This window comes from Oncorhynchus nerka, linkage group LG21 (genome assembly GCF_034236695.1).
Source record: "Oncorhynchus nerka isolate Pitt River linkage group LG21, Oner_Uvic_2.0, whole genome shotgun sequence".
NCBI lineage: Eukaryota > Metazoa > Chordata > Actinopteri > Salmoniformes > Salmonidae > Oncorhynchus > Oncorhynchus nerka.
The window spans coordinates 29,665,641-29,690,897 of record NC_088416.1 but is presented as its reverse complement, the minus strand read 5'-3'; the positions used below and the strand labels follow the sequence as shown (position 1 = coordinate 29,690,897).

General features: G+C 42.5%; 1 protein-coding gene across 1 annotated transcript; it reads left to right on the top strand.

The window, feature by feature from the left end:
* Nucleotides 1-403: 403 nt before the first annotated feature.
* LOC115115030 (inward rectifier potassium channel 4-like) lies at nucleotides 404-22,775 on the top strand. Its single transcript, XM_065006548.1, has 3 exons — nucleotides 404-746; nucleotides 18,604-18,756; nucleotides 20,015-22,775. Exons 2-3 carry the CDS (start codon nucleotides 18,734-18,736, stop codon nucleotides 21,588-21,590), a joined length of 1,599 nt encoding a protein of 532 aa, XP_064862620.1. The 5' UTR covers nucleotides 404-746; nucleotides 18,604-18,733; the 3' UTR covers nucleotides 21,591-22,775.
* The last annotated feature ends 2,482 nt before the right edge of the window (nucleotides 22,776-25,257 follow it).

Sequence of the window (25,257 nt, the reverse complement as noted above, 5' to 3'; positions counted from 1 at the left end):
TGGAGACTCACATGCATTGACAGTGAGACTGACTGCACTGGCAGAGATAGTGGGCTGGAAACCAGCCTGAGAGCCACTGTGAGTGGGTAAAGATTTCAAGGAACGGAAATGATGGTTTATTCTATACAGAGTTCAGTACGCAAAATTCAGTCCAAGTGACTTGGTAGAGTATTAACAAGGTTATAACAACTTTGATACCCATTCTTACAACTACTTCATGTTCATCTCACCACAATTATTCCAATGAGACATAGATTTGAGATGCAGTCAACCAGTAAAATGAGAAGGGAACGCATCATTTAACGCCTACACATATACATAAAGACGTGAGGGAGACATAATCAAACTGACAAGCACCCCCTCGAACCCACACACTTTGCACAGAGTAAATTGGCACAGCATTTGGAGACTCCAGTGCACGAGTCTGTGGAGGAGAGCGAGCACCGACCGGATTACAGGAGACAGTTAGAAGGCAGCAGAGGACAACAAAGGATTCAAAAACAAAAGGGGGAAAAAACTATAAAGATATGCAAAAATGTGTGATTAATGTTAAAGGAATAAGAGAGTGGAAACAGAACAGGATAGAACTATTGCCGAAAGGCAAGGCGTACAACAGAGACTCCTGGGGTTACACATCCTTCCTTCCAAAGAGTGCGTGGACTATTCAGAATTGAGGTTACAATTGGATCAGAAGTGGATCTAAACAACAAGCAAGCTGCACAACAGAATAACTTGTTGTCTTTAAGGTGAGTAAGCCTGGCCTAATTGATTATCCTAAATCATAACCTAAAATGCGTAAAGGTCCCCAGTGTCCAATACACATTAGAATGTCAAGACGTTTGTGGTGGGAAACAGGACTCACAGACTTCACCAAGTGAAAATGCATTACCATTCATTTTCACAGTCTTTAAAAATGTATTTTCAAAAAGACGATCCACAAATAATGAAGGCTTGTTCTGAAACCAGTGAGAATCAAATGCCTCTTCTATTTCATGGTTACTGGACCAGCTGTCCGGTCTCACCTGGGTATGCTACTATTGGTAAGATGCGTAACCTTGGTTTAACTGAGATTTTTTTTTAAACGGGTTAATAATGACCAAGGATACATTTAAACTGGTCAGAGCAACACTTGAATTTATAATAGTGAACTTTATTATTTGGATATCTCCTACTAAGTATTTGACAATAATATCTGCTCAAGACATTTGCATAAGACACTGACACACTACCATTCCCCATTAAAGTTTGTCCTTCCATCAATCTAGAGCTCAATGAGGCACTGCGTCACCCAGTCCATGATCATACATGGCAAGGAAACTGCTGTGTAGGGATATAGAGCAAACAGCTACTTTATTAAACAGTTCAATCTTATTTCAACTCTAAGGCCAGGAATCAGTCATAGTCACCTGCTGTTATGACAGTAAGACCTGCTCCTCTCTAGGCTCATTTAGTCTGTGTTCGAGGTAATCGCAATGTTTTGTTCACAAACTGAGAGCGAATTAACCCAGGGTTTACAGACCCATTCACAATAATGGATGACATCCCAAATGTCAAAGCTACAGTAAATGTGTACAGAGGAAAATGTCGATAAAGGATGGATCTGTCGAGTAGCCTACAGCACACCAGAGCAATAAACAGCAGACAGGGACAGATATATAAATAAACAGGAGACGGGGACAGAGAGGGATATATAAATAAACAGGAGACGGGGACAGAGAGGGATATATAAATAAACAGGAGACGGGGACAGAGATGGATATATATATAAACAGGAGACGGGGACAGGGAGGGATATATAAATAAACAGGAGACGGGACAGAGAGGGATATATAAATAAACAGGAGACGGGGACAGAGAGGGATATATAAATAAACAGGAGACGGGGACAGAGAGGGATATATAAATAAACAGGAGACGGGGACAGAGAGGGATATATAAATAAACAGGAGACGGGGACAGGGAGGGATATATAAATAAACAGGAGACGGGGACAGAGAGGGATATATAAATAAACAGGAGACGGGGACAGAGAGGGATATATAAATAAACAGGAGACGGGGACAGAGAGGGATATATAAATAAACAGGAGACGGGGACAGAGAGGAACAGGAGACGGGGATATATAAATAAACAGGAGACGGGGACAGGGAGGGATATATAAATAAACAGGAGACGGGGACAGAGAGGGATATATAAATAAACAGGAGACGGGGACAGGGAGGGATATATAAATAAACAGGAGACGGGGACAGAGAGGGATATATAAATAAACAGGAGACGGGGACAGGGAGGGATATATAAATAAACAGGAGACGGGGACAGAGAGGGATATATAAATAAACAGGAGACGGGGACAGAGAGGGATATATAAATAAACAGGAGACGGGGACAGAGATGGATATATAAATAAACAGGAGACGGGGACAGAGAGGGATATATAAATAAACAGGAGACGGGGACAGGGAGGGATATATAAATAAACAGGAGACGGGGACAGAGAGGGATATATAAATAAACAGGAGACGGGGACAGAGAGGGATATATAAATAAACAGGAGACAGGGACAGAGAGGGATATATAAATAAACAGGAGACGGGGACAGAGAGGGATATATAAATAAACAGGAGACAGGGACAGAGAGGGATATATAAATAAACAGGAGACGGAGACAGAGAGGGATATATATATAAACAGGAGACGGGGACAGAGAGGGATATATAAATAAACAGGAGACGGGGACAGAGAGGGATATATAAATAAACAGGAGACGGGGACAGAGAGGGATATATAAATAAACAGGAGACGGGGACAGAGAGGGATATATAAATAAACAGGAGACGGGAACAGAGAGGGATATATAAATAAACAGGAGACGGGGACAGAGAGGGATATATATATAAACAGGAGACGGGGACAGAGAGGGATATATATATAAACAGGAGACTGGGACAGAGAGGGATATATAAATAAACAGGAGACGGGGACAGAGAGGGATATATAAATAAACAGGAGACGGGGACAGAGAGGGATATATAAATAAACAGGAGACGGGGACAGAGAGGGATATATAAATAAACAGGAGACAGGGACAGAGAGGGATATATATATAAACAGGAGACGGGGACAGAGAGGGATATATAAATAAACAGGAGACGGGGACAGAGAGGGATATATAAATAAACAGGAGACAGGGACAGAGAGGGATATATAAATAAACAGGAGACGGGGACAGAGAGGGATATATAAATAAACAGGAGACAGGGACAGAGAGGGATATATAAATAAACAGGAGACGGGGACAGAGAGGGATATATAAATAAACAGGAGACGGGGACAGAGAGGGATATATAAATAAACAGGAGACAGGGACAGAGAGGGATATATAAATAAACAGGAGACGGGGACAGAGAGGGATATATAAATAAACAGGAGACGGGGACAGAGAGGGATACATAAATAAACAGGAGACGGGGACAGGGAGGGATATATAAATAAACAGGAGACGGGGACAGAGAGGGATATATAAATAAACAGGAGACGGGGACAGGGAGGGATATATAAATAAACAGGAGACGGGGACAGAGAGGGATATATAAATAAACAGGAGACGGGGACAGGGAGGGATATATAAATAAACAGGAGACGGGGACAGAGAGGGATATATAAATAAACAGCAGACAGGGACAGATATATAAATAAACAGGAGACGGGGACAGAGAGGGATATATAAATAAACAGGAGACGGGGACAGGGAGGGATATATAAATAAACAGGAGACGGGGACAGAGAGGGATATATAAATAAACAGGAGACGGGGACAGAGAGGGATATATAAATAAACAGGAGACGGGGACAGGGAGGGATATATAAATAAACAGGAGACGGGGACAGAGAGGGATATATAAATAAACAGGAGACGGGGACAGGGAGGAATATATAAATAAACAGGAGACGGGGACAGAGAGGGATATATAAATAAACAGGAGACGGGGACAGGGAGGGATATATAAATAAACAGGAGACGGGGACAGAGAGGGATATATAAATAAACAGGAGACGGGGACAGAGAGGGATATATAAATAAACAGGAGACGGGGACAGAGATGGATATATAAATAAACAGGAGACGGGGACAGAGAGGGATATATAAATAAACAGGAGACGGGGACAGAGAGGGATATATAAATAAACAGGAGACAGGGACAGAGAGGGATATATAAATAAACAGGAGACGGGGACAGAGAGGGATATATAAATAAACAGGAGACAGGGACAGAGAGGATATATAAATAAACAGGAGACAGGGACAGAGAGGGATATATAAATAAACAGGAGACGGGGACAGAGAGGGATATATAAATAAACAGGAGACAGGGACAGAGAGGGATATATAAATAAACAGGAGACGGAGACAGAGAGGGATATATAAATAAACAGGAGACGGGGACAGAGAGGGATATATAAATAAACAGGAGACGGGGACAGAGAGGGATATATAAATAAACAGGAGACGGGGACAGAGAGGGATATATAAATAAACAGGAGACGGGGACAGAGAGGGATATATATATAAACAGGAGACGGGGACAGAGAGGGATATATATATAAACAGGAGACGGGGACAGAGAGGGATATATAAATAAACAGGAGACGGGGACAGAGAGGGATATATAAATAAACAGGAGACGGGGACAGAGAGGGATATATAAATAAACAGGAGACGGGGACAGAGAGGGATATATAAATAAACAGGAGACAGGGACAGAGAGGGATATATATATAAACAGGAGACGGGGACAGAGAGGGATATATAAATAAACAGGAGACGGGGACAGAGAGGGATATATAAATAAACAGGAGACGGGGACAGAGAGGGATATATAAATAAACAGGAGACGGGGACAGAGAGGGATATATAAATAAACAGGAGACAGGGACAGAGAGGGATATATAAATAAACAGGAGACAGGGACAGAGAGGGATATATAAATAAACAGGAGACGGGGACAGAGAGGGATATATAAATAAACAGGAGACGGGGACAGAGAGGGATACATAAATAAACAGGAGACGGGGACAGGGAGGGATATATAAATAAACAGGAGACGGGGACAGAGAGGGATATATAAATAAACAGGAGACGGGGACAGGGAGGGATATATAAATAAACAGGAGACGGGGACAGAGAGGGATATATAAATAAACAGGAGACGGGGACAGGGAGGGATATATAAATAAACAGGAGACGGGGACAGAGAGGGATATATAAATAAACAGCAGACAGGGACAGATATATAAATAAACAGGAGACGGGGACAGAGAGGGATATATAAATAAACAGGAGACGGGGACAGGGAGGGATATATAAATAAACAGGAGACGGGGACAGAGAGGGATATATAAATAAACAGGAGACGGGGACAGGGAGGGATATATAAATAAACAGGAGACGGGGACAGAGAGGGATATATAAATAAACAGGAGACGGGGACAGGGAGGGATATATAAATAAACAGGAGACGGGGACAGGGAGGGATATATAAATAAACAGGAGACGGGGACAGAGAGGGATATATAAATAAACAGGAGACGGGGACAGGGAGGGATATATAAATAAACAGGAGACGGGGACAGGGAGGGATATATAAATAAAAGGAGACGGGGACAGAGAGGGATATATAAATAAACAGGAGACGGGGACAGAGAGGGATATATAAATAAACAGGAGACGGGGACAGAGAGGGATATATAAATAAACAGGAGACAGGGACAGAGAGGGATATATAAATAAACAGGAGACGGGGACAGAGAGGGATATATAAATAAACAGGAGACAGGGACAGAGAGGGATATATAAATAAACAGGAGACGGGGACAGAGAGGGATATATAAATAAACAGGAGACGGGGACAGAGAGGGATATATAAATAAACAGGAGACAGGGACAGAGAGGGATATATAAATAAACAGGAGACGGGGACAGAGAGGGATATATAAATAAACAGGAGACGGGGACAGAGAGGGATACATAAATAAACAGGAGACGGGGACAGGGAGGGATATATAAATAAACAGGAGACGGGGACAGAGAGGGATATATAAATAAACAGGAGACGGGGACAGGGAGGGATATATAAATAAACAGGAGACGGGGACAGAGAGGGATATATAAATAAACAGGAGACGGGGACAGGGAGGGATATATAAATAAACAGGAGACGGGGACAGAGAGGGATATATAAATAAACAGCAGACAGGGACAGATATATAAATAAACAGGAGACGGGGACAGAGAGGGATATATAAATAAACAGGAGACGGGGACAGGGAGGGATATATAAATAAACAGGAGATGGGGACAGAGAGGGATATATAAATAAACAGGAGACGGGGACAGAGAGGGATATATAAATAAACAGGAGACGGGGACAGGGAGGGATATATAAATAAACAGGAGACGGGGACAGAGAGGGATATATAAATAAACAGGAGACGGGGACAGGGAGGAATATATAAATAAACAGGAGACGGGGACAGAGAGGGATATATAAATAAACAGGAGACGGGGACAGGGAGGGATATATAAATAAACAGGAGACGGGGACAGAGAGGGATATATAAATAAACAGGAGACGGGGACAGAGAGGGATATATAAATAAACAGGAGACGGGGACAGAGATGGATATATAAATAAACAGGAGACGGGGACAGAGAGGGATATATAAATAAACAGGAGACGGGGACAGAGAGGGATATATAAATAAACAGGAGACAGGGACAGAGAGGGATATATAAATAAACAGGAGACGGGGACAGAGAGGGATATATAAATAAACAGGAGACAGGGACAGAGAGGGATATATAAATAAACAGGAGACAGGGACAGAGAGGGATATATAAATAAACAGGAGACGGGGACAGAGAGGGATATATAAATAAACAGGAGACAGGGACAGAGAGGGATATATAAATAAACAGGAGACGGAGACAGAGAGGGATATATAAATAAACAGGAGACGGGGACAGAGAGGGATATATAAATAAACAGGAGACGGGGACAGAGAGGGATATATAAATAAACAGGAGACGGGGACAGAGAGGGATATATAAATAAACAGGAGACGGGGACAGAGAGGGATATATATATAAACAGGAGACGGGGACAGAGAGGGATATATATATAAACAGGAGACAGGGACAGAGAGGGATATATAAATAAACAGGAGACGGGGACAGAGAGGGATATATAAATAAACAGGAGACGGGGACAGAGAGGGATATATAAATAAACAGGAGACGGGGACAGAGAGGGATATATAAATAAACAGGAGACAGGGACAGAGAGGGATATATATATAAACAGGAGACGGGGACAGAGAGGGATATATAAATAAACAGGAGACGGGGACAGAGAGGGATATATAAATAAACAGGAGACGGGGACAGAGAGGGATATATAAATAAACAGGAGACGGGGACAGAGAGGGATATATAAATAAACAGGAGACAGGGACAGAGAGGGATATATAAATAAACAGGAGACGGGGACAGAGAGGGATATATAAATAAACAGGAGACGGGGACAGAGAGGGATATATAAATAAACAGGAGACAGGGACAGAGAGGGATATATAAATAAACAGGAGACGGGGACAGAGAGGGATATATAAATAAACAGGAGACGGGGACAGAGAGGGATACATAAATAAACAGGAGACGGGGACAGGGAGGGATATATAAATAAACAGGAGACGGGGACAGAGAGGGATATATAAATAAACAGGAGACGGGGACAGGGAGGGATATATAAATAAACAGGAGACGGGGACAGAGAGGGATATATAAATAAACAGGAGACGGGGACAGGGAGGGATATATAAATAAACAGGAGACGGGGACAGAGAGGGATATATAAATAAACAGCAGACAGGGACAGATATATAAATAAACAGGAGACGGGGACAGAGAGGGATATATAAATAAACAGGAGACGGGGACAGGGAGGGATATATAAATAAACAGGAGACGGGGACAGAGAGGGATATATAAATAAACAGGAGACGGGGACAGGGAGGGATATATAAATAAACAGGAGACGGGGACAGAGAGGGATATATAAATAAACAGGAGACGGGGACAGGGAGGGATATATAAATAAACAGGAGACGGGGACAGGGAGGGATATATAAATAAACAGGAGACGGGGACAGAGAGGGATATATAAATAAACAGGAGACGGGGACAGGGAGGGATATATAAATAAACAGGAGACGGGGACAGAGAGGGATATATAAATAAACAGGAGACGGGGACAGGGAGGGATATATAAATAAACAGGAGACGGGGACAGGGAGGGATATATAAATAAAAAGGAGACGGGGACAGAGAGGGATATATAAATAAACAGGAGACGGGGACAGAGAGGGATATATAAATAAACATGAGACGGGGACAGAGAGGGATATATAAATAAACAGGAGACGGGGACAGAGAGGGATATATAAATAAACAGGAGACGGGGACAGAGAGGGATATATAAATAAACAGGAGACGGGGACAGGGAGGGATATATAAATAAACAGGAGACGGGGACAGAGAGGGATATATAAATAAACAGGAGACGGGGACAGGGAGGGATATATATATAAACAGAAGACGGGGACAGAGAGGGATATATAAATAAACAGGAGACGGGGACAGAGAGGGATATATAAATAAACAGGAGACGGGGACAGATATATAAATAAACAGGAGACGGGGACAGGGAGGGATATATATATAAACAGGAGACGGGGACAGAGAGGGATATATAAATAAACAGGAGACGGGGACAGAGAGGGATATATAAATAAACAGGAGACAGGGACAGAGAGGGATATATAAATAAACAGGAGACGGGGACAGAGAGGGATATATAAATAAACAGGAGACGGGGACAGGGAGGGATATATAAATAAACAGGAGACGGGGACAGAGAGGGATATATAAATAAACAGGAGACGGGGACAGAGAGGGATATATAAATAAACAGGAGACGGGGACAGAGAGGGATATATAAATAAACAGGAGACGGGGACAGAGAGGGATATATAAATAAACAGGAGACGGGGACAGAGAGGGATATATAAATAAACAGGAGACGGGGACAGAGAGGGATATATAAATAAACAGGAGACGGGGACAGAGAGGGATATATAAATAAACAGGAGACGGGGACAGAGAGGGATATATAAATAAACAGGAGACGGGGACAGAGAGGGATATATAAATAAACAGGAGACGGGGACAGAGAGGGATATATAAATAAACAGGAGACGTGGACAGAGAGGGATATATAAATAAACAGGAGACGGGGACAGAGAGGGATATATAAATAAACAGGAGACGGGGACAGAGAGGGATATATAAATAAACAGGACACGGGGACAGAGAGGGATATATAAATAAACAGGAGACGGGGACAGAGAGGGATATATAAATAAACAGCAGACAGGGACAGATATATAAATAAACAGGAGACGGGGACAGAGAGGGATATATAAATAAACAGGAGACGGGGACAGAGAGGGATATATAAATAAACAGGAGACGGGGACAGAGATGGATATATATATAAACAGGAGACGGGGACAAAGATGGATATATAAATAAACAGGAGACGGGGACAGAGAGGGATATATAAATAAACAGGAGACGGGGACAGAGAGGGATATATAAATAAACAGGAGACGGGGACAGAGATGGATATATATATAAACAGGAGACGGGGACAGAGATGGATATATAAATAAACAGGAGACGGGGACAGAGAGGGATATATAAATAAACAGGAGACGGGGACAGAGAGGGATATATAAATAAACAGGAGACGGGGACAGAGAGGGATATATAAATAAACAGCAGACAGGGACAGATATATAAATAAACAGGAGACGGGGACAGAGAGGGATATATAAATAAACAGGAGACGGGGACAGAGAGGGATATATAAATAAACAGGAGACGGGGACAGAGAGGGATATATAAATAAACAGGAGACGGGGACAGAGAGGGATATATAAATAAACAGGAGACGGGGACAGAGAGGGATATATAAATAAACAGGAGACGGGGACAGAGAGGGATATATAAATAAACAGGAGACGGGGACAGAGAGGGATATATAAATAAACAGGAGACGGGGACAGAGAGGGATATATAAATAAACAGCAGACAGGGACAGATATATAAATAAACAGGAGACGGGGACAGAGAGGGATATATAAATAAACAGGAGACGGGGACAGAGAGGGATATATAAATAAACAGGAGACGGGGACAGAGAGGGATATATAAATAAACAGGAGACGGGGACAGAGAGGGATATATAAATAAACAGGAGACGGGGACAGGGAGGGATATATAAATAAACAGGAGACGGGGACAGAGAGGGATATATAAATAAACAGGAGACGGGGACAGAGAGGGATATATAAATAAACAGGAGACAGGGACAGAGAGGGATATATAAATAAACAGGAGACGGGGACAGAGAGGGATATATAAATAAACAGGAGACGGGGACAGAGAGGATACATAAATAAACAGGAGACGGGGACAGGGAGGGATATATAAATAAACAGGAGACGGGGACAGAGAGGGATATATAAATAAACAGGAGACGGGGACAGGGAGGGATATATAAATAAACAGGAGACGGGGACAGAGAGGGATATATAAATAAACAGGAGACGGGGACAGGGAGGGATATATAAATAAACAGGAGACGGGGACAGAGAGGGATATATAAATAAACAGCAGACAGGGACAGATATATAAATAAACAGGAGACGGGGACAAAGAGGGATATATAAATAAACAGGAGACGGGGACAGGGAGGGATATATAAATAAACAGGAGACGGGGACAGAGAGGGATATATAAATAAACAGGAGACGGGGACAGGGAGGGATATATAAATAAACAGGAGATGGGGACAGAGAGGGATATATAAATAAACAGGAGACGGGGACAGGGAGGGATATATAAATAAACAGGAGACGGGGACAGGGAGGGATATATAAATAAACAGGAGACGGGGACAGAGAGGGATATATAAATAAACAGGAGACGGGGACAGGGAGGGATATATAAATAAACAGGAGACGGGGACAGAGAGGGATATATAAATAAACAGGAGACGGGGACAGAGGGATATATATATAAACAGGAGACGGGGACAGGGAGGGATATATAAATAAACAGGAGACGGGGACAGAGAGGGATATATAAATAAACAGGAGACGGGGACAGAGAGGGATATATAAATAAACAGGAGACGGGGACAGAGAGGGATATATAAATAAACAGGAGACGGGGACAGAGAGGGATATATAAATAAACAGGAGACGGGGACAGAGAGGGATATATAAATAAACAGGAGACGGGGACAGGGAGGGATATATAAATAAACAGGAGACGGGGACAGAGAGGGATATATAAATAAACAGGAGACGGGGACAGAGAGGGATATATAAATAAACAGGAGACGGGGACAGAGAGGGATATATAAATAAACAGGAGACGGGGACAGAGAGGGATATATAAATAAACAGGAGACGGGGACAGAGAGGGATATATAAATAAACAGCAGACAGGGACAGATATATAAATAAACAGGAGACGGGGACAGAGAGGGATATATAAATAAACAGGAGACGGGGACAGAGAGGGATATATAAATAAACAGGAGACGGGGACAGGGAGGGATATATAAATAAACAGCAGACAGGGACAGATATATAAATAAACAGGAGACGGGGACAGAGAGGGATATATAAATAAACAGGAGACGGGGACAGAGAGGGATATATAAATAAACAGGAGACGGGGACAGAGAGGGATATATAAATAAACAGGAGACGGGGACAGAGAGGGATATATAAATAAACAGGAGACGGGGACAGAGAGGGATATATAAATAAACAGGAGACGGGGACAGAGAGGGATATATAAATAAACACAGGGAGCAGAAGCTCGTGAAGGTTGGAGGAAAGTTGATGTTGTAATGAAACAGATAATCCTACAGTTAACTCTGTGTGGCCAGGCGATCCTTACTGGTAAAACCCGCTTGTGATTCTGCATCTGTGTTCTAAAAACTGGGATTTGGCAAACGATGAAACAAGTTATTATTTTTTTCCAAGTACAAAGCCAACACCACCTTACGTTGCCCATATAATTAGAATTGTCAGCACGTTTCTAAAACAACATTTAATCAGGTTCAAATAATAGTACAATAGAAGTAGTAATAAAATTAACCAAGCAGAGAATTCATCCTATTTAGCTGCAAAAAGAATGACTTTGATCTACTTTGCCCTTCATTATCATTATTATGTAACACTTGTTTAAACACACAGCCCTCATTTGAAGCCATGCATGCAATGGTTGAGCTGACTGGGGTTGATCAATCACTACTTAGTAGGGGGCTGTTGTTGACTGACCCTAATTAGGGTACTCTACCCTAGCTGTAAACAGACAGAGAAGGTTCCAGATCGTTCAACATGATTGACACGCAGGGAGACAGGAATTGATCTGTTACAAATGAAGGGTGATGGGAATTCCTAGGCTGTCAGATGTCATTTGGTCATGTTTCTTTGACACAGTGGCTTATGGAAGAAAAATAAATGTTTTCATTTGTTCCACTTGTTGAGCTGTTAAAATGATATCAGTAAACCTTCTTAGTGAAATCTCTGAGCCCAGAGTGGATTGATCAACTGAATTTCTGGCTTGTTCGTGGAACTGACAAGATTAAAATAGTTTGTTATGATCTTAATCTAATTTGACCAGACAAAGTTTTGCATCTGAATGGATTCAGGAAATGTACCAAAGCCAGAGAGAATAAAGGTCAACATAGACCACCTCATTCCCTCTGTACCTGCCAACATGAAGTACTGCTGTAACAGACTCTTATTAGCCACTTCATGTTTTATAATTCAGTTATACAATCCCAAAACCATGCGTCTGGTTTTAGAATAGCATGTTTTATAATTCAGTTATACAATCCCAAACCCTGCGTCTGGTTTTAGAATAGCATGTTTTATAATTCAGTTATACAATCCCAAACCCTGCGTCTGGTTTTAGAATAGCATGTTTTATCATTCAGTTATACAATCCCAAACCCTGCGTCTGGTTTTAGAATAGCATGTTTTATCATTCAGTTATACAATCCCAAACCCTGCGTCTGGTATTAGAATAGCATGTTTTATCATTCAGTTATACAATCCCAAACCCTGCGTCTGGTTTTAGAATAGCATGTTTTATCATTCAGTTATACAATCCCAAACCCTGCGTCTGGTATTAGAATAGCATGTTTTATCATTCAGTTATACAATCCCAAACCCTGCATCTGGTTTTCGAATAGCATGGGCTTTAACTGTAGCGTTTCAGAAAACAAGAAACTTGTGGTTGGGTCCACCTTTATTCTTCTCTTGTTTTATTAGTTTCCTTGTAGGCCTACATCCCATTGGTTTCTCATCAACAAATACAACAACAAAAAATCATAATGACAACAAGAAACACATTGCAACCGAACCCTACCCATTTTGAACAGCCATCGATAGGCTCATACGCATACTGTTCCTTTTTATACATCTCAGAGAGGACTGCTTGGGCCCATCTTGTGTATTATCTTCCTATGTGTTTGAGATATGTCTTGATGTGCAGTAAGGATCCATATGCCAAATGGTATGTAATCCTGCTCCGGTGATTAACCTGGGACAAGTATGACGTGGTTTAGGAGATGTCCTGTTGGCGTCGTCAACCTTCCACAACACTGTCCGCCACCAGCACCGTCTCCCTCCTTTTCTTCTCTCTCTGTAAGGGATTAGTGGGAAATCTGAACCAGGTCACTCTACTTAGATCTGCCTTTCATATCACTTCTTTGAGACTAGAGATTAGGGGACTATTCATCTGTAATTTAAGAGATTATGGGTTAAGAATGGCCTTGCCAGACAAGTACACATAAAGATAGAGTGAGGGAAGCATCCCCTCCCCAGCCAACACACACACACAGACACACAGACACACACACACACACACACGCACACACACCTCCTGCTCAAGTGGGATTAAGTATCTGTCAGTGTTGTGTAGCAAAGATTATTCAGGCGTTTTCTCTCCACAGTTCAGTCTTTCTATGCACTCATCATCTCCCTACACTGTGATGATGAGTGACTGTTAATGTAATTCTGTTAAACCTCTGTGAATCAGTTTAAGATGTGTTCTGTTTACTCTTGAATCTTCCCCTCTCTGTGACTCATCCTGAAGAGCTCTTACTAGCCCCCTCCACCATGTCTCTGGTGGTTTACGCTCCATCCCCCTCGCTTCACCACACAGTCACCCTCCAACCAAAAAGTGATCAACGTCATGATTACTCCGGCATGGACATATTTGATCTTTAGTGTAATCATGTCCTCAGTTGATGTTGTCCTCCTGAACCAGAAGTACCTGTGGGAGAAGTGTGAAAAACATTGATAACGATCCTAACGATGTCACCGTATTGTAAATTCCGTCAAAGAGAGAGAAAAAGACATACAGTGGGGCAAAAAAGTATTTAGTCAGCCACCAATTGTGCAAGTTCTCCCACTTAAAAAGATGAGAGAGGCCTGTAATTTTCATCATAGGTACACTTCAACTATGATAGACAAAATGAGGAAAAACAATCCAGAAAATCACATTGTAGGATTTTTAATTAATTTATTTGCAAATTATGGTGGAAAATAAGTATTTGGTCAATAACAAAAGTTTATCTCGATACTTTGTTATATACCCTTTGTTTGCAATGACAGAGGTCAAGCGTTTTCTGTAAGTCTTCACAAGGTTTTCACACACTGTTGCTGGTATTTTCGCCCATTCCTCCATGCAGATCATCTCTAGAGCAGTGATGTTTGGGGCTGTTGCTGGGCAACACAGACTTTCAACTCCCTCCAAAGATTTTCTATGGGGTTGAGATCTGAAGACTGGCTAGGCCACTCCAGGACCTTGAAATGCTTCTTACGAAGCCACTCCTTCGTTGCCCGGCCGGTGTGTTTGGGATCATTGTCATGCTGAAAGACCCAGCCCAACGTTTCATCTTCAATGCCCTTGCTGATGGTAGGCTTTGTTACTTTGGTCCCAGCTCTCTGCAGGTCATTCACTAGGTCCCCCCGTGTGGTTCTGGGATTTTTACTCACTGTTCTTGTGATCATTTTGACCCCACGGGGTGAGATCTTGCGTGGAGCCCCAGATCGAGGGAGATTATCATTGGTCTTGTATGTCTTCCATTTTCTAATAATTGCTCCCACAGTTCTTCAAACCAAGCTGCTTACCTATTGCAGGTTCAGTCTTCCCAGCCTAGTGCAGGTCTACAATTTTGTTTCTGGTGTCCTTTGACAGCTCTTTGGTCTTGGCCATAGTGGAGTTTGGAGTGTGACTGTTTGAGGTTGTGGACAGGTGTCTTTTATACTGATAACAAGTTCAAACAGGTGCCATTAATACAGGTAATGAGTGGAGGACAGAGGAGCCTCTTAAAGAATAAGTTACAGGTCTGAGAGCCAGAAATCTTGCTTGTTTTGTAGGTGACCAAATACTTATTTTCCACCATAATTTGCAAATAAATTCATAAAAAATCCTACAATGTGATTTTCTGGATTTTTTTTCTCATTTTGTCTGTCATAGTCGAAGTGTACATATGATGGAAATTACAGGCCTCTCATCTTTTTAAGTGGGAGAACTTGCACAATTGGTGGCTGACTAAATACTTTTTTGCCCCACTGTATATATATGTCAATGTTCTTGCAGACAATTCCATTGGCAACCATGTTTGGCTTTGTGGACTGTCACATACATCCTCACATCTGGCGGTTGATCTGTCAGGAAAACTGGCCCTGTCGTGTAAAGGTCCCAAATGATGAAGCTTCACAATGACACAACCTTTGTATGTTTTCACAAAATAAAGCTACAACTACTACCTCAATCTTGGATTTCTAAGTGTTTTGTATCGTAGGTAAAATCATGCAAGGATTATGAAAGGGATTTCTTTTACATAGATATGTAATGACAGAAACAACCCTGAGTGGTTTTCTAATATTACGTGACGTTAGGAAATTTGGAGATCATTGTGGAACCACGTTGTTTAGTTTCGTTGAAGTCTTTATTTAGCGCCAAAATTAAGTAATGGCAGGTGTATTTTCAGTTGTGACATTGACCTCTAAAGAGACAAATTACACAATCAACCACAGAGGTGTATTACCTCAGGACTGAACTCTTACTTGAAGATATACAGTGCCAGTCAAAGGTTTGGACACCTACTCATTCAAGGGTTTTTCTTCATTTGTACAATTTTCTACATTGTAGAATAATAGTGAAGACATCAAACTATGAAATAACACATATGGAATCATATAGTAAGCACAAAAGTGTTAAACAAATCAAAATATATTTTATATTTGAGATTCTTCAAAGTAGCCACGCTTTGCCTTGGTGTCCCGGTTGTTATAAGGAGTGGACCAGGATGCAGCGTGGTATGTTTCCATCCTTTAATTTGGAAGAGAAACTTAAAGAGTGAAAACAAAGCGAACAAACGAAACTTGAAGCTCAAAATAGTGCTCGCAGGCAACTATACCTAGACAAGATCCCACAAAACACAAAGGGGAAATGGCTGCCTAAATATGTTGTGTTGTGACAGGGTAGGTACACAGAAGATAGCCCTATTTGGTAAAAGACCAAGTCCATATTATGGCAAGAACAGCTCAAATAACCAAAGAGAAAGTACAGTCAATCATTACTTTAAGACATGAAGGTCAGCCAATGCAGAACATTTCAAGAACTTTGGAAGTTTCTTTAAGTGCAGTCACAAAAACCATCAGGCGCTATGATGAAACTGGCTCTCATGAGGACTGCTAAAACAGGAAGGGAAGACCCATAGTTACCTTTGCTGCAGAGGATATGTTCATTAGAGTTACAAGCCTCAGAAATTGCAGCCCAAATATATGCTTCACAGAGTTCAAGTAACAGTGTCACACCCTGACCGTAGAGATATTTTTATTCTCTATGTTTGGTTGGTCAGGGAGAACTCTACGTTCTTTTTTTCTATGTTTTGGCAGGGTATGGTTCTCAATCAGGGACAGCTGTCTATCGTTGTCTCTGATTGGGAATCATACTTAGGCAGCCTTTTTTCCTTTTGTATTTGTGGGTAGTTGTCTTTGTTAGTGGCATTATAGCCTAAGTAAGCTTCACGGTTGTGTCCTTGTTCTTTGTTTTGTTGGCGACATTTATCAATAAAAGAAATGTACGCTCACCATGCTGCACCTTGGTCCGGTCATTTCCACGACGACAGCGATCGTGACAAACAGACACATCTCAACATCAACTGTTCAGAGGAGACTGTGTGAATCAGGCCTTCATGGTTGAATTGCTGCAAAGAAACCACTACTAAAGGACACCAATAATAGTAAAAGACTTGCTTGGGCCAAGAAACACGAGTAATGAACATTAGACAGGTGAAAATCTGTTCTTTGGTCTGATTTGTCCAAATTTGAGATGATTGGTTCTAACTGCTGTGTCTTTGTGAGACGCAGAGTAGGTGAACGGATTATCTCTGCATGTATGGTTCCCACCGTGAAGCATAGAGGAGGTGTGGTGGTGCTTTGCTGGTGACACTGTCAGTGATTTATTTAGAATTCAAGGCACACTTAACCAGCATGGCTGCCACAGCATTCTGCAGCGATACGCCATCCCATCTGGTTTGTGCTTAGTGGGACTATCATTTGTTTTTCAACAGGACATTGACCCAAAACACCTCCAGGCTGTGTAAGGGATATTTGACCAAGAAGGAGAGTGATGGAGTGCTGCATCAGACCTGGCCTCCATAATCACTCGACCTCAATCCAATTGAGATGGTTTGGGATGAGTTGGAACGCAGACTGAAGGAAAAGCAGTCAACAAGTGCTCAGCATATGTGTCAGCAAGGCAAATGGTGGCTACTTTGAAGAATCTAAAATTAAAAATATATTTTGGGTCAACACTTTTTTGGTTCCTACATGATTCCATATGTGTTATTTCATAGTTTTGATGTCTTCTCTATTATTCTACAATGTAGAAAATAGTCAAAAATAAAGAAAACCCCTTGAATGAGTAGGTGTGTCCAAACTTTTGACTGGTACTGTATGTTTGTAACCCAAAAACCAGGTCACATTAAATCATTGTTCTCTCAATAAAATATGCTAACACTAAATCAGTTATGAATGTTGAGGGATAGTTATCCAAATCTGTGCAAAATGATATGGTGATGCACAGGTACAGATGTAGGATCTTAATTTGATCATTAATGTTTTGGCTGAGAATTTTCCTAAGAAGCAGGAAATGTAGATGAGCTTTGTGATTTCATACATTCACTGAAAACCTGCAGTTATATTAACAGTACTACACTTTTCATGTAGTCTCATTTGAATAGCCTAACCACCAATCAAGTAACATTATGGACTAAATGTTTGAATCATTTTGCTGTGACTATATAGGTCAAATTAAGATCCTACACCTGTACTGTGTCGGAATCTTGGCAAAATGTAAAATCTTTCTCCCTGTAGTGGTCTTCACCGGTGGATGCCGTCCATGCACACATTGACAGTGGCCATGCCGATACGAAATCTTTCGCAGTAGACTACTTGCCAGGGCGGAGTCCAGCCTCCCACCTCAATTATAGACCTACTGGTGCCAATGGGAACAGCACGGGCCAACAGGTGAGGACACCATGAATGGAAGCTGTCATACCCAGCAGTGTAAAGTACTTAAGTAAAAATTTAAGTACTACTTAAGTAATTTTGGGGATATTACTATTTATATTTTTACTTATATTTTTACTTTTACTTCACTACATCCCTAATGAAAATAAAGTACATTTTCGATGACACGCAAAAGTACTTGTAACATTTTGAATGCTTAGCAGGACAGGAATTCAGACACTTTTCAAGAGAACATCCCATTGCCTCTGATCTGGCGGACTCACTAAACACACATGCTTTGTTTGTAAATGATGTCTGAGTGTTGGAGCGTGCCCCTGGCTATCTGTAAATAAATAAAAACAAGAAAATGGTGCCGTCTGGTTTGCTTAATATAAGGAATTTGAAATGATTTATACTTTTAACTTTCAATTTACTTTTGATACCTAAGTATATTTCTGGGGGACTTTCACTTTTACTTGAGTAATTTTCTATTAAGGTATCTTGACTTTTACTCAAGTATGACAATTGGGTACTTTTTCCATCACTGGTCACACCTTATGTCCCCAAAGCCAACAACGCTTCTCCTTATGTGTGTTATTACAGGGAAATGGACAACCTTAGTTCGCCAATGTACATTCAAATGAATGGAACCAAAATAGTGGAGCCATTAAAAATTCAATAAGTATATGGTTGAATATAGTTTCCTGATCAATGGAGCACTATAAATTGGTCAATATAATGTCTGTATGGCCCAGTCAACATAGGCTGTCAAGAGACTTGGCTCATGTATAATCCCTAAACCCGTGATGACCGCAATCCCTCTCACATAGCTAAACACAACTCACCTTCCCAGGTTATCCTCTCCGAAGGAGAGAGACAGGTCGGTCTGATCAATATTAAGAGATAACCGGAGGTAGGTCAAATGGTCTTGAGGAAAGTGAGAAAGCATCATTTCATGCTACCTTTGCATTTAAGAAGGATACCCTTATATATACATTTCTCATTCCCAGCATATCCTTCCTAAGCGCGGTCTTTAATGCATGAGAGAATGTGAGTCGTACATTATGTCTCTGTGCAGCGTTGGCAAGCTATGCATAGTCACTGTGTCCTGTAGGGCACACTGGTAAGAATAGATAGCCCAATGAGATTACGGACATGTATTATAACCTCAACTCTTCTTGTTCTACACCCTCTCTCAAACCACTCTCACATCTCTTGCATCACTCTGGTCAATTTCCTTATTTATCCACACTTTCCCCTTTTGTTAACCCAACAGGTACAACTTCGCAGCAACAGATGAGGAGGGCCTGAATATCTCCACACTTGGGCTCCACAACGGCCACAGCTCGCCAAATAGCCGGTTCCCCTCCCCTAGTGGCACATCCGGAGGAGATAGGATATCAGGAGCCACAGGTCGTAGGATGAACAATTACAACGGAAAGATCTCTACTACAGGATCGAGCCAACTAAGAAGTCGCTTCGTCAAGAAAAATGGCCATTGCAACGTGGTGTTCTCTAACATGGAGGAGAAATCACAACGTTACCTGGCCGACATCTTTACCACCTGCGTGGACATCCGCTGGAGATACTTACTACTCCTCTTCTGCTCGACCTTCATGTCCTCCTGGATGTTTTTTGGAATAATCTTCTATTCAGTTTCCAGAGCCCATGGGGATTTTGATGAGCACCCTGGAATGAGTTCCTCTTCGGGGTTGGAAGGGAATGGGCTTGGGGTTGGTGAAGTTGAAGGGGTACAGAAAACGTGGCAGCCATGCCTCCTTCATGTGGAGGGCTTCGTCGGAGCCTTCCTATTCTCCGTCGAGACCCAGACCACCATTGGTTATGGGTGGCGCTGTGTCACCGAGGAGTGCCCTGTGGCAGTGATCACAGTGGTGGTCCAGTCCATAGTGGGCTGCATCATTGACTCCTTTATGCTTGGCACAATCATGGTCAAAATGGCACGCCCTAAGAAGAGGAACCAGACCCTGCTGTTCTCGAAAACCGCTGTGATTTCCCTGCGCGATGGCAAGCTGTGCCTCATGTGGCGGGTGGGTAACTTGCGCAGGAGCCACATCGTGGAGGCCCATGTGCGGGCACAGCTCATTCGACCCTACGTCACGGCAGAGGGAGAGTTTATCCCTCTAGAGCAGAGGGATCTCAACGTAGGCTACGATGAAGGCATTGACCGTCTCTTCCTGGTTTCTCCTCTGGTTATCGTCCATGAGATCGACGAGGACAGCCCCCTGTACTCTGTGAGCCGGGCTGATCTGGAGTCTGATGACTTTGAGATCGTAGTGATCTTGGAGGGCATGGTGGAGGCCACCGCCATGACCACCCAGGCCCGCAGCTCCTATCTGGCCAAGGAGATCCTATGGGGGCATAGGTTTGAGCCTGTGATCTTTGAGGACCGAACCAAGTATCAGGTGGACTATTCTCGCTTCCACAAGACCTACGAGGTGCCCTCCACACCCCACTGCAGCGCCAAGGAGCTCAGTGAGACGGCCAGCCGGCCTGCCTCATCCGCCTCCTCCCACTCACTATTCCCAACCAGCCCCAGAATCACCCAGCACCTCGTAACCCCCCACTCCCCCAGCGCCTTCTGCTATGAGAATGAGGTAGCACTGAGCTGTGGAGAGGACGAGGATGAACTGGATAGGCAAAAGGGAAAAGACAGGGAGGAGGAAAGGAGGAATTCAGTTTCTGTAGACTTTCATAATTTGTTTCAGGACACAGCCACAATGACATCCGGCAGCAACATGCTGTGTGTTTTGGACAATCAGATCGATTTTGACATTCTACAGACGACCATTACTCGTGATCCACTGACATATAAAAGTGAGTCAGGAATCTGAGGCAAAGGGATGGCATCCTCAGACCCTTCCCAACCCCTCCGTTCACATATACCGATCTGTAGGTCTTGAAGAGAGGTCTTCCTTTTTGTATTTTGCACGTTTTGCTCTGGATTTAGTACTAGATCTACACCCCTTTCGCCTTGCCAGCATTATTTTGTACTTTAACCTGAGCCCATGTTTTTTGTTTGTGGAGAGAACCAAATGGGAGGCTGAATTAGTGGTTCTACTCTGCACACTTCACCCATACGTGCACCTCAGTTGGGCTGTGGGACAGTCACCTAGACAGATAATTACACATGAGATTGTATGAACGGGCGACTCTTTTTAACGAGGTAATAGGAAAGGAACGCCAAGAGATGGACAGTTCCAGCAGAGAGCTGAGGATGAGACAAATAACGACTTGTTTGAGACGTGTGCAATGAAGGATAAACAGACATTTGACCAAAGGAGCACTTCTGCTACAGAAACTGTCTCAGGTGGAAATGTGCAGGGAAGACACCCAGAATATTTGAGTAACATTCAAGTAGGTAGGTATGATGTTTATCTACACAGTCTTATTGTGTAGTTTGTGTCATTTGGACATGATACGTGCTATTTTGATGCGTAATCAACCTCCAGTGTTCTGTAAAGATAAAATGACTGGTGATATGACATGTGATATGGATCATACTTGGGTTCTAATACTATATCAACAGGATAGTTTGCTGCTTTCTACTATTTGCACTATTGTTCTCCAGACAAGTTCTCCTCTGAGCCTCATTTCTCCCTAATTTACTCATTTACACACATTGTTTTCATAGTGTCTTTAGCATAGATCAATGACTCGTGTATCGGTTGTTACTGTGCGTAGTAACAACAATACACTGACCAACGCAATCATTGAATAATCATAGTGAAGGGACTTATTGTCTAAAATCCAGTTCTTCATTTGCTGGAGAAAAGAACTAGGTGTTTTCATTCTCCAGAATCAGGTAGTTTTTTTCTCACATTTTTTATTAAAGGTCTGTTTTCGTGTTGCAAAAGGAGCAGGAATGTGACATAATGGAAAGTCCCTCTCTTCAGTGTATATCAGTAGAGAACTTATCATCATGAGTTACTTATCTGGTCTCTCCTGTCACCTTAAAGGCGTTTCCCGATAGACACCTTTAGGAGAATCATCTGAAAGCTGTTGTCTTTAGAACGTGAGATCTCTGAGTCTTGTCTTTAGGGAATCATCTGAAAGCTGTTGTCTTTAGAACGTGAGATCTCATAAAGGTTGATTCTAGAGAGACTGAATAGAGAGACACCTTTAGGGGAATCATCTGAAAGCTGTTGTCTTTAGAACGTGAGATCTCATAAAGGTTGATTCTAGAGAGACTGAATAGAGAGACATCTTTGTATATTCCAAAGTGTCTATATTTCATCTCTTTCCCACTAAGTCAAATATAAACAACGCTGTCTTGTTTGTTGGCATATGGTTTGTGTATGAAATGACTCAAATACTTTTTCTGACCCTTCTCATGCACCGTAGCTCCTATTGTGTGTAGTTGTCTGAATGATGCACATGTCCCTTGTCTGTCTCCTGCACTACACTGCACCTGTTTGTCTCTTATCTTTTTACAACAACATCTGGTTCTTGAGTAACTTTTGCCATTTTTACATCTGCAAAATTGTTTCTGAAGATTATATAAACTTGAATGTGTATGTGTGTGTGTGTGTGTGTGTGCCTGTGCGTGTGTGTGTGTGTGTGTGTGTGTGTGTGTGTGTGTGTGCCTGTGCGTGTGCGTGTGCGTGTGTGTGTGTGTGTGTGCCTGTGCGTGTGCGCGTGTGTGTGTGAGAGAGAGAAAGAGAGAGCGAGAGAGAGAGAGAGAGAGAGAGAGAGAGAGAGACAGAGAGAGAGAGAGAGAGAGAGAGAGAGAGAGAGAGACAGAGAGAGAGAGAGAGAGAGAGAGAGAGAGAGAGACAGAGAGAGAGAGAGAGAGAGAGAGAGAGAGAGAGAGAGCACTGGGCATTCAGTATGACAGAGAGAGACAGAGAGAGAGCACTGGGCATTCAGTATGACAGTAGGCTTTTCAAGTCAAAACTTGCACTTTTTCAAATAACCAGACCTTTGTGACAGTTGAGGCACACGGGGAACGTTGTCACCACAATGCAACTGCTACTTTATATTTTTTACAATGAACGTACTGTGTTTGAGGGGTTGTATGCACATGTCCACATGCTAGCAGCAGCATGGAGTAAAATGCTGAGCGATGACGGTGAGCAATCTTTATTATGCTACTATATCTGGTTTACAACGTGTGTTTGTAAAACAACTGTGTCATATTATTTCCTGAAATAATTGTCTTGATTTATCTCTGCCGCTCAGTCTCCCGGCTCGCACGTCTCCATTAACATGCCGTGCGTGGCGAAACAGAACAGACAAATTCCCTGAACAACACAAGCTTGAACAGCGAGTAAATCATAGAATGCACTTTACTCCTTGTGTGTACCTTCTGATGTTGAAAATAAACATGTATAATGTATGTTATTTGACTGTCTCTGTACATGTAGAATATGAACAATATTTGTGCCCTGACTAACAAACAGTTGAATGCAGAGGAGGAAGTCCAGGAAGTGAGGAGAGAATAAAGGGGTGGAAGGATGGAGTTGTTGTTCCCGTGCTGCGCCACTAGGTGACTCTGAACACGATTCCATCAGCGAGGTCTCCAGCAGGGAATACTGAGGCAAGCGTTCCCTCTAGTGGTGGATTTGTTCCAGTGTGTTTAACCCCCCCCAGCTCCCTGGGTCAACTATCAGACTGAGGCAGTTATGTCTGATCACTCATGCTGCGCTAAGCGACTAACGGGACTCTTCAAAACAAGAACATCCAAACAAAAATGGAAAAGCATCAAATGGTAAAATACAGAGTGTATCAAGGGGATCTGAGGCCATTACTGATTACAAGGATTCTCTGGAGCAGGAAATCAAGGACAGGACAGAGTCGTCTCTGGTAGTCATGGTCTGATGGTACGGTGGGAAATGAAGTCCAGAAACAGTTGCAGCCTCAACACAAGACAGAAGAAAACTGACTCAATCGTCCAAAAGAAAAATGTGGTTTCTGCACAATGTCTCCACACATGTGGAGTCTGGCAATAAGGTCACAGAGAGCTGTTACGGAACCTTCAGAGATACGCTCAGGTAGGACCCATCTGGTCTTGGTAGAACAGAGAGGGAATCTGAATAGGGGTCACAGAGAGCTGTTACGGAACCTTCAGAGATACGCTCAGGTAGGACCCACCTGGTCTTGGGTGACAGAGAGGGAATCTGAATAGGGGTCACAGAGAGCTGTTACGGAACCTTCAGAGATACGCTCAGGTAGGACCCATCTGGTCTTGGGTGACAGAGAGGGAATCTGAATAGGGGTCACAGAGAGCTGTTACGGAACCTTCAGAGATACGCTCAGGTAGGACCCACCTGGTCTTGGGTGACAGAGAGGGAATCTGAATAGGGGTCACAGAGAGCTGTCACGGAACCTTCAGAGATACGCTCAGGTAGGACCCATCTGGTCTTGGGTGACAGAGAGGGAATCTGAATAGGGGTCACAGAGAGCTGTCACAGAACCTTCAGAGATACGCTCAGGTAGGACCCATCTGGTCTTGGGTGACAGAGAGGGAATCTGAATAGGGGTCACAGAGAGCTGTTACGG

What these genes read in the sequence shown, in the direction of transcription:
- LOC115115030 (XM_065006548.1), top strand. Translation starts at nt 18,734, where the DNA reads ATGGGAACAGCACGGGCCAACAG. An exon ending in GGAACAGCACGGGCCAACAG is followed by an intron (nt 18,757 to 20,014) that starts GTGAGGACACCA and finishes TTAACCCAACAG; the next exon opens with GTACAACTTCGCAGCAACAG.